Here is a 9,662-nt window from a genome sequence, read left to right on the forward strand (position 1 = left end):
GCTAAGTTGCTTCAGTTGTGTCTGACTCTGTGTGACCCCATAGATGGCAGCCCACCAGGCTCCACCGTCCCTGGGATTTTCCAGGCAAGAACACTGGAGTGGGTTGCCATTTCCTTCTCCAATGCATGAAAGTGAAAAGTGAAAGCGAAGTCGCTCACTCGTGTCCGACTCTTTGCGACCCCATGGACTGCAGCCCACCAGGCTCCTCCGTCCATGGGATTTTCCAGGCAAGAGTACTGGAGTGGGGTGCCATCGCCTTCTCCATATGAAAGCCTATCTGATAGCAAAACCAGGTAAAGATATTATAAGATAACTACAGATCAGTATCCCTCATGAACAGATGCAAAAATTCTCTAAATGATATTAGCAAATGGAATTTAGCAATATATAAAAGGGTAACATGACCAAGTGCTGTTTTTATCTAAGGAATATAAAATTGGTTTAATATTAGAAAATCAACTTATGGGGTTTACCACATTGACAAAATACACCTATGACAATTCTATTGGTAGCATCATACTTCACAGTGAAATGTAACACTCTGCACCTAATACTGAGAACAAGGCAAGGCACTTCTATTCAATACCAGACCAGAAGCCCTAGCTAGTGTAACAAGGTAAGAAAAAGAACAAAGGGAATTCCCTGGTGGGTCGGTGTTTAGGATTCTGCACTTTCACTGCCATGGGCCTGGGTTTAATCCCTGGTCAGGGAACTAAGATCCCACAAGCTGCATGGTATAGCCAAACAAAAAAATAAAGAAATAAATGAAAAAAAAGAACAGCATACAGAATGGAAAGGAAAAGGTGAATCAGTCTTTATTTGCACATGAGATGGTTGTGTGCATAAACCATCCCACGGTATTTACCAAACTATTAGAGCTAATGTGTAAATTGAAGCAAGGTGACAGAAAGCAAAGCCAATGGACAGAACTCAATTGTGCTTCCATACAGGAGTAACAAGCAGTTAGAAAAGGAAATAAAGATGCCATTTACAATAAAAATGTGTAACATAGGGGAAAAGGTAACACCCTGTGAAAGTACTGCTGGGTAGTAGTGTTGTGTGACCTGTCACCAGCATGGTGGCTTACTGGGAGAGGAAGCAAGTACCTGCAGAGGATTTGGGGGTGGGGTGGGAGACTGGTGTCTGGGTTTGGACAGTCAAGAACCCTGAGAAGAAAGGCCCTGGACAAGCTCAGGGCTTTGCCACAAAGTCTATGAGTACAGCCAGAGATGGAAGGGTAAGCTTTTATTATCCCAGGACAACTTGGATTCCACCAATGCCTCGCTTACGTGGGGCCTGTAGTGTGACTCATGACTGCAGACACAGAAGCATCTGGAGCCTCTGCTACAGCCCTGGGCTGCTCTCAGAGACACTCAGTGACACAAACCCTGACTTGCTCCGAAAACTCAGAGTCCCCTTGTCTTTTTTCTTCCTGTCTGCCTGGCTCCCAACTTCCTGCCTTCTTGGGGCTTCTCACTGTCTGGGTGACACAAGGTGTGTGCCAAGCCAAACCTGGAGTGGGGGGGCGTGACCCCTCTGCCACAAGCTGTGCCCAGGGGTGGAGCCTGTGGTCTGGAGAGCCTAGCCTGGCTCCGTGACTGTCCACAGCACCGAGCGGTGGCCTGGGTAGTGGACCAGCTCCTGGTCCCCCAGGGCAGCCTGCAGGCACTGGCCTGGTGGGAGGCACTGTGGGACTCCCTGGGGCCTCTTGGAACCCCCACTTCCAGCTTGTGGACTGAACCACGGGCCAGCCAGACCTGTGTCTTTTCCCAGTTACAAGGCTGGGAGGGGCCCTGCCTCAATGGCTCTGTGCCCTGTAGTCCTGGGCTACAGATGCCCTGCCCAACTGGTAGTGCCCGCTCTAGCTCCTCCTTGGCCCCTCCAGGGCCAGCGGCCTTCTGCTTCCACAGATGCTGGACTGAGGGCAGGTCATGGAGATGTCCCTGCCCTACTCAGGGCAGGGGGCTCCAAGCCCGGCCCATGCCCACACCCCAAAAGTGCCAGGGCCACCAAACACCCTCCTCCAGGCGGATGGAGTCCCCCCACCCCCAATGCCTGTGGGCTGCCAAGGGGTTGAGGGCCGTGAGAACTTCCGACCATGAGAACTTGGACTTCCAGGTTTGGGGATCGGCCCAGGCGGGCGATTCAGCTCCGAAACTCGTCTCTCTCTTCGGGCCCCTGCCTGTCCCGCAGGTCCTGGCCCGAGTCTGCACAGTGGGTAGGAAATGCCAGTCGGTTAGCCGACAGTGGGGCTGCCCTACCCCCTCGCTCCCGGGGTGCTCTCTGGACTTAGTGGTTTCCATTCCTCAGCAGCATTTCTTTGAATGGAACCTGCCCAGCAGGGGCTTCATATGTTTTGGAAGTACGGGCATGGGCAATCCCGGACTACGGGGAGAGGGAGTATTGGCAGGACAGGGAGGTGGGACAGGACAGGACCGGGCTGTGCCCAGGGCACATGATTTCTCAAAGGCCACTGTTCTTGGAGGATACCTGGGAGAGAGCTGGACGAGAGCAGCTGCAGGCTGTCTAGGACCCCGTCCTCATACAACGCCAGCTTCTGAAGCATCTTCCGTCGCGCTGGATTGATCACGATCTGCGGGGGCTGCGAGGATGTGGAGCTGCCCAGGAGGGGTCCTGGGGTGGAGAGAGGACCCCCTGAGCCTCTGGGAACTCCCTGCTGACACTCACTGCTGGCCTCGCGAGCCTTCCCCATCCCCAGCCTAGTTCCCTCCCTGCCCTCCCAAAGGACAGAGGTCCTGAGCACTCTGTCTGTGGGCAAGGCCTGGAGCCCAGTCATGGACTAGGCCTGCCTCACTCCTGGCCTGTCCTCAGCCAGCCTGGGGCATGGCCCGGTGAGATGAGATGGCCCGGGACGGTCCTTCTTTGGACCTTCCTGGGGTCAGGCGAGCAGCCCAACCCAAGACGGCAGCCTACAACTTGCTAAGGACAGATGGAGCTTCATGGCGGGTCCTGGGTCTCTCCTCCCAGAAGGCTGGGGTGGGGAGGATGGGTTTGCCCGGAAAGGAGGCCTTTGGTTCCCCTGCTGGTACCTTCCACAGCTGTAGGCTGGAGACCCGGGCTGCTCCCCCAGCTCGACTCTCGGGCGGCACCCCCTTGGGTGCAGGCAGCCTGCCCGAGGGGTGCTGGCACCCAGCTGGGGACCCCTGGGCCCGCAGGGCAGCTGGGGCTCAGATGCCAGGAGTGCAGGGCAGCAGAGAGGTCAGACACGCTCTCGTCACTCTCCACGGGCTGGTTGGCACCTTTGTGCGGCCAGTCTGTAGCCTGGGCCTGGGCCCCCGAGGGCACTGCCAGGGGCTGCCAGGGGCTGGCACGGCTCAGGGCGCTCCCGCTGGTGGACACGTAGGAGTTCTCTTGTGGGGAAGGGGGGCTGCGGCTGGCAGCCTCTGGCTCCAGGCATGGCCCTGCCACCACCACCTGCAGCTCCTCCAGTGTCTGGTACACCTGCAGGGAGGGACCGGGGCTCTCAGGGTGAGTGGCCCTGTCCAGGTCCTCACAGAGGCTGGCGGAACTGCAGGGCAGCTCCAGGTCAGGGCCAGAGAAGAGAATCGTTGTCACTAAAGCTAAGGACCGAGAGCGGCTTCTCTTTGTCTTTGAGAAAGCAAACCTTGTTGCCTCGATGCCCTCAATGATGCTTCTTTCTTTTCTCAAGAGAGACAAATGAGGGATAGGGTGGGGAGGGACGTGGGAGGGGGGTTCAGGATGGGGAACACAAGTACACCCACGGCTAATTCATGTGAATGTATGGCAAAAACCACCACAATATTGTAAAGTAATTAGCCTCCAATTAAAATAAATAAATAAATAAAAGAGAGACAAAGAGGTGGAAGGGACACAAAAAAGGCAGATGCAGTGGCGTCAGGCACCCAGAAGGGGGCGCAGTAAAAAGCCGATCGCCTCCCTCTCTGTACCCGGCTGGGTTCAGTGGGGGTTCAAGCCGAACCAAAGGGCAGTTGAGCAACATGTGGAGACTGGCATCTCAAGCACTTCCCATACCCCCAGCTCACAGGACTACCTGGGTCATTGGGGGTCTCCTTTTGGCCCGGCGGTGCAGGCAGCAGCAAGCCAGCTGGCCCAGGGCCAGGCCCAGTTCTGGCGGGCATGGCCCTGGCCTGGGGTCCAGGTGCTTCTTGTAGATCTGGGCGGCGACTGGGGCGGCCCACGTGTCTGTGGCCAGCCCGCCTTGGACTGCGGTCTGGGTGCCCTTCAGGGTCACCCCGGCCTCCTCTGCCTCCTCTTCAACCAAGTCTTTCTGTGGGACATGCAACGTGAGTCTGGCCCCCATGGGCCATGCCTTGCGCTGCCATCCCCGGCCCTCATTTGCATATGCTCAGCGCTGACTTGGGCCCCCGGGATCCAGCCACGCGCCCAGCACCTGGGCTGGCTTTCACAGAGCTGACTTCCTGAGAGAGGAGGGACGTTGACATGCTTCGAAAACCAGGGGAAACCACAGCAGGGAGGCCTCCCCAGGGGTTTTGATGGGGGGGCCCAAGCAAGTGACACTCGGGCTCTGATCAAAAGACAGCAACTAGCCAGAGAGGGCGGGGCTCAGAGGGGAGAGCCCCACGGGGCTGGGGGGGAGGGGGGGGGCGCGGCCCCCCAGGACCAGACAGGAAGGACCAGGAGCAGACCCTGGGGTCGGGGGGCATGGCCTTTCAGGCAGAGGAACAGAGAGCCGCCAGGTCTGGAGGACAGACAGCAAGCTGGCAACCACATCAAGGGTCTGGGCCTTCATCCCAAGCATGGCGGGGGTAAAGGGGTTCCACTACCTCCTCACAGTTCTGAAAGAGCTTTTTGGTGGTTGCCCAGAGAAGCCGTGGCAGGGACCCTGTGGGGTCTGGCATGCTGCGCCACAGCGGTGCTGACGATGGGCCCGAGTGCAGATCTATTTGGTGCCTGGTTCTGGCAGAGATCCCTCCGAGACCCGGGAATGGATGGAAACAGCCCCGAGCCCAGGCAACACACCGGCTTATATAGTGTGAAGGATCCTGCTGACTAAGCAGAGAGGAGCTGCATTTTGGGCTCTGGGTCAGCCTGCAGAGGAATAGACCTGCCCCGCAAAACCCAGGGAAGGCGTCTGGGGTGAGGGGGGACATGGTCCGATTCTCAACCATTGCCTCTCTCAGGTCCCCTGATTCTGTTTTCCACTGTGATTGGGCTGCAACCCCCCACCCTGACCGCACCCCCCCAACCTCGCCAAACCCAGGTGGGGTCTGGAAGGGCCTGTGGCACTTGCCGGGGACATAGAAGTTTGTCCCCAGCCAGGCAGATGCAGCTGTCTGGGGCCCTGCCTACTCTCAACGATGAGTCAGCAGAGGCCGGGCTGGCGGCCCCACGTTCCGGATTGTTCCTCCCTCCCTCTCTCTCTCCCCACCTGCCTTGGGAGGAGGCTCACCAGATACTTGGGCTGGGCGCCATGCATCCTCACGGCCCTCTGGCCGACCAGGGTCTCCAGCACCACCTGCAGAGAGAGCAGGCTGCAGACTGGGGCCGCTGAGAAACTGCACGCGGGACTCAAGCTCAGGGGGTCTGGAGGGCCCACGTGGAGCAGAGGAATGGAAAACGACAGACATGAAGGTGCGGAGCTGCGCAGGGCGCCCGAGCTGGGGAAGACGGGTCCCGGGATCTGAAGCTGGTCAGGCCTGCTGGAGGATTCTCTGGGGGCTGCAGCCCTCCACCCCCAGGCCAGTCGAGGGCCCAGCAGCTCACCACGCCAAAGCTGAAGGTGTCGGTGTCCACGGCCAGCCTCCCAGTCTTCACGTACTCCTCAGGCAGGTAGGCCAGGGTGCCACGCACCGTCCGAGTCCGGGCCACACTACTGCTCTGGCCGGGGTTGGCCCCTGTAAACCGGCTGAGACGGGCCAGGCCGAAGTCCCCCAGTTTGGGCATCAGTCTCTCATCCAGAAGGACGTTGGAACTTGGGGACGGAAGGCGGTGGCGTCAGCCTGGCCTTAGCCCTCTCTGCGATTCATCACCCCTGCACCTACTGCCCCCTGCCTGGTCCTGAGACAACCAGACTGGAGCCACCGACGTGCACCTCAGTGGCGGATTGTGGCCCATGCTCATGGTGTTCTGGCCACTTGGGGCTCCGAGCAAGTGGCCCCCAGAGCCCTGTCCTGCAGTTGAGGCCCTGTTCACCAGTGGAACCCATCCTTGGCCTCCATGTCCACCCCTGGCCCACACTGGGTGCTCAGTGACTCTCAAACCTCAGCCCTGACGTCCCTGTTCTCAGGGGGATCACTCAGGGCCAGGCTCCTAGGGACCAGGCAGCAGGCACCCCTGGTCCCTGCTGGCGGGAGGTGTGGGAGCATCACCCCTTGCCATAGGGCTCCTGCCACCCTCAAAGGCCCCCAGGGGCTGGCCGTGTCCCCGCCTCACCTCTTGACATCTCCATGGATGAGGCTGGGGCTATCTTGATGTAAGAACTGAATTGCCCGGGCTGTGCCCAGAAGGATGTCCAGTCGCTGAGGCCAGGAGAGAGGGGGCCAGGCTTGTGTCTGGAGGGGCACAAGGAAGAAAGGGGAGACCGCGGAGCCACCATCTTTGATGCCCATCCATGCTTCCCCTGAGCGCTGAAATGTCAGGTCAGAGATGCTCCTGTCTTGGGCTTGGTCAGCCCTTGTGTCCTGCGGGTGCCTCTCTAGATGGGGCCCAGGGGCTATCCATTGCCTCTTGCCCTCTGGGCAATGCCGCCAAGATCCTTCCGCTACTCTGTTTGCCCAGGGGAGCAGATGGGGCCCCTTTCAGAGGCCCCATGAGCTTGGCTTCCAAGCATAGAGAGGTCCCGATCACTGAGGCCAAGGGCCCCAGCCCCATGTCCCGCTCAGACCAGGTGCCAAGCGTGACACAGTGTGCCAGGCCAGGCCAGGCACGGCTTACCTGGACGTGGAGGCGGTCTTCCAGGGAGCCATTGGGCAGGAAGCCATAGACAAGGCAGTAGCAGCCACTCTGAGCACAGTAGCCGGCAAAGTCCACGATGTTGGGGTGGCGAAACCTATTTCAAACAGTGGAGTCTCAGTGCTCTGCTCCCAGCATCCAGCACGCCTTCCATCTGGCCATTGCGGGGGAGTGGTGTGGGGTGCGGATGGTCCCTAACCAGGTTCCCCAGCTCGCCTGGGCCTGGCAGGCTGCAGACCAATGGGGAGCCAGGTCCCCGGACATGTGGTCCTGGCGGGGCCCTGCCCCTGCCTGCAGGCTCACCGCGACAGCTGCTGCACTTCGGTCTGGAAGCTCTGCTTCACTGTGGTCCACTCCAGGTCAGCCTCCTGCAGCCCTCGGGGAGAATGAGGCAGGGGGGACTGGCAGTGTGAGACTCCTGTGGCCCGAACTTCATGCCCCGCCCCCCCCAACCTGTTCTGGGCCCAGAAGGAGCACGGGCCTGGGGGCCCTGGACTGTGAAATCAGAGGGCTGAAGGAACCCTGTGGGGTTGCGAAGGGGGTGGGGGAGGACCACAAAAGCCCGAGTCTGGGAACAGCCCTTGAGGGCCCTGGCGAGGATGCTCCACACACCTCCTTGAGCCTCTTCACAGCATAGACGGTGTTCCTCATCACCGCCCGGTACACACAGCCAAAGCCGCCCTCCCCAATCTTCAGCTCCTCTGAGAAGTCGTGGGTGCCCTGGCAAATCTCATGGAGGGGCCAGCAGAACGAAGAGGAGGGGGCCCCCGGCAGGAGGGGCATGGGGCTCTCCGGGCTGGGCTGTGGGAAGAGACCCTGTATCAGGTGAGGTCCCATATCCTCCCCTCTGCCTCAGCCCACCCTTGCTGGGCTGCCTGGGGTGGCCCAGAGGACCAAAGGCAGCTGTCACTGCTTGGTGGCATCAAACCTCTGGGTGGGGGGCAGGACCCACCTACCTTGGTAGATGAGGGGGCTGGAGATGGCAATGGTGGCTGGTGGGCAGCTGGGTTTGGTCCAGGGCAGAGCTTGGGGTCAGAGTGAGTCTGGGAGCCTGGAAAAGCTTCGTAAAGACACCAGTGAAAGGCAGGCAAAGGCCACTGGCAGGATCTATCGGGGTGGCCAGGAGCAAGGGGGTCCTTTCCTGAGGTTCATCAGGCCAACCTGGGTTTTCTTACCTGGGGAGAGGAAGGTGGAGGCCAGAGATGGCAACTTCCGGTGGCCGGGAACCGCAGCCTCGGAGGGTGTGGAGATGCTGCTGGGTGTCGGGGAGGTGGTGCTGGCGGGCAGAAGCGGGGCGGGAGGGTGCCCTGGGAGGCCGGGGAGGAAAGGACGTTAGGCCCAGGCTGGAGGGAGGAGCTCCGAGGTAAGCCTTGGGCGGCCCCTGTCCCAGGGTGCTGGGGGTTCCGGGGGTCTCCCGGGCCGCGCTCACAAGCAGTGATGATGTCCCGCGCCCGCAGCAGCTGCAGGTGCGTGAGGATGCGCACGAGATCGGCCACGCGGGCGTTGCGGTTGATCCACGGCCACAGGACGCTGGCTGTGCGCTGTCCGGAGCGCTCGCACAGCCGCAGCTCGGTCTGGTCGCGGACAATCAGGGCGGCTGCGGGGCAGGGGGCGTCAGGCGCGGCGTCCGGGCCCCGCGCGGCTCCCCGGCCCGCCCCGGCCCGCCCCTGCCGGCCTGCGGCCACCCACCAAACTGGCACCAGTCGGCGGGCTCCAGGGCGTCCATCACTTTGTAGAAGCGACACATGACCCAGGGCGGCACCTCGTACAAGAAGTGCTGGGCGCCGGGGACCGCGGGGTCTCCCGGGCCCGGCCCCCCGGCCATGGCCACCGCCGCCGCCGCCGCCGCCGGGCCGGAGCCTCTCCGGGCCGCGGCGGGCGCGGGCCTCGGCCGGCCGGGTCCACGAACACTCACTCACAGCCCAGGCCACGCGGGGGCGCCGCGCGCCCGCCGGGCTCCCAGAGGCCTCACCCCGGGGCCTGGCGAGGCGGACGGGTGAGCTTCCCGGAGGAGGAGGGCTCCGAGGGCTGCAGGAGAGCGCTTCTCGGCCCCAGGGACGATGGACACAGCGAAGGCCTTCCAGAAAGGGCTAGAAGCGGGGCTTCGGAGAGCCCCTGGCTGGTCCTCTTTAGGTTTCTGTTTCGTGGGGAAAGTGGTGGAGAGGGGTCAAGACATCCAGGGTCAGATGTGGGTCACACCAGGGCTCCCGGCTGACTCTCTGCAGCTGGCTTGTAAGGCTGGGGGCAGGAAGAATGATCTGGAAGCTCGCAGCATCTCCACCCACCTCCTGGGCCCTGGATCCCATCTTTTCTTGGCCCTCCCGGAACCTGCTCCAGTGGTGGTTAGGTCTTTGCAGCAGCTGCCCTCTTTTCTTCCTCGCTGGCTCCTTCCGCTAGCACAGAAAACGTGTTTACTACTCTCTTAGAGACAGACCTTCGCTCCGGCTGCCCTCCTCCCTCTTGTCACGCTTGAGGATGGCGGGCTCTGGCAGGTCCCACCCTTTTCTCTGAAGCTCACGGAGCGCCATACTTGGCCTGTCTGGCGTCTCCCCACAGGCCTCCGGCATGCCTCCATCATTCGCAGTAGCAGTAGCAGCCACAGTAGCAGCCACTAGGAAACTGTTACCTCTCTGAACTTCTCTGGAGTTCCTCTCTTCCCCACGGGGCTCTGACCTAGATGAACCTAAACGAACATGCTTCCCTGCCTCCTCTCGGCTCAGGGGTCTTAGGCACAAAGCACTCCACAC

General features: G+C 60.9%; 1 protein-coding gene across 1 annotated transcript; it reads right to left on the reverse strand.

Moving 5' to 3' along the window:
• Nucleotides 1–790: 790 nt before the first annotated feature.
• IRAK1 (interleukin 1 receptor associated kinase 1) lies at nucleotides 791–8,804 on the reverse strand. The gene is made up of 14 exons (XM_040265483.1): nucleotides 8,605–8,804; nucleotides 8,345–8,512; nucleotides 8,091–8,222; nucleotides 7,872–7,975; nucleotides 7,528–7,716; nucleotides 7,219–7,283; nucleotides 6,898–7,012; nucleotides 6,397–6,515; nucleotides 5,728–5,935; nucleotides 5,414–5,479; nucleotides 4,034–4,270; nucleotides 3,051–3,462; nucleotides 2,491–2,634; nucleotides 791–2,207 (listed from the first exon to the last, which is right to left on the reverse strand). Exons 1-14 carry the CDS (start codon nucleotides 8,738–8,740, stop codon nucleotides 2,146–2,148), a joined length of 2,157 nt encoding a protein of 718 aa, XP_040121417.1. The 5' UTR covers nucleotides 8,741–8,804; the 3' UTR covers nucleotides 791–2,145.
• Nucleotides 8,805–9,662: the final 858 nt, after the last annotated feature.

This window comes from Oryx dammah, unplaced genomic scaffold (assembly GCF_014754425.2).
Source record: "Oryx dammah isolate SB20612 unplaced genomic scaffold, SCBI_Odam_1.1 HiC_scaffold_23, whole genome shotgun sequence".
Taxonomy (NCBI): Eukaryota; Metazoa; Chordata; class Mammalia; order Artiodactyla; family Bovidae; genus Oryx; species Oryx dammah.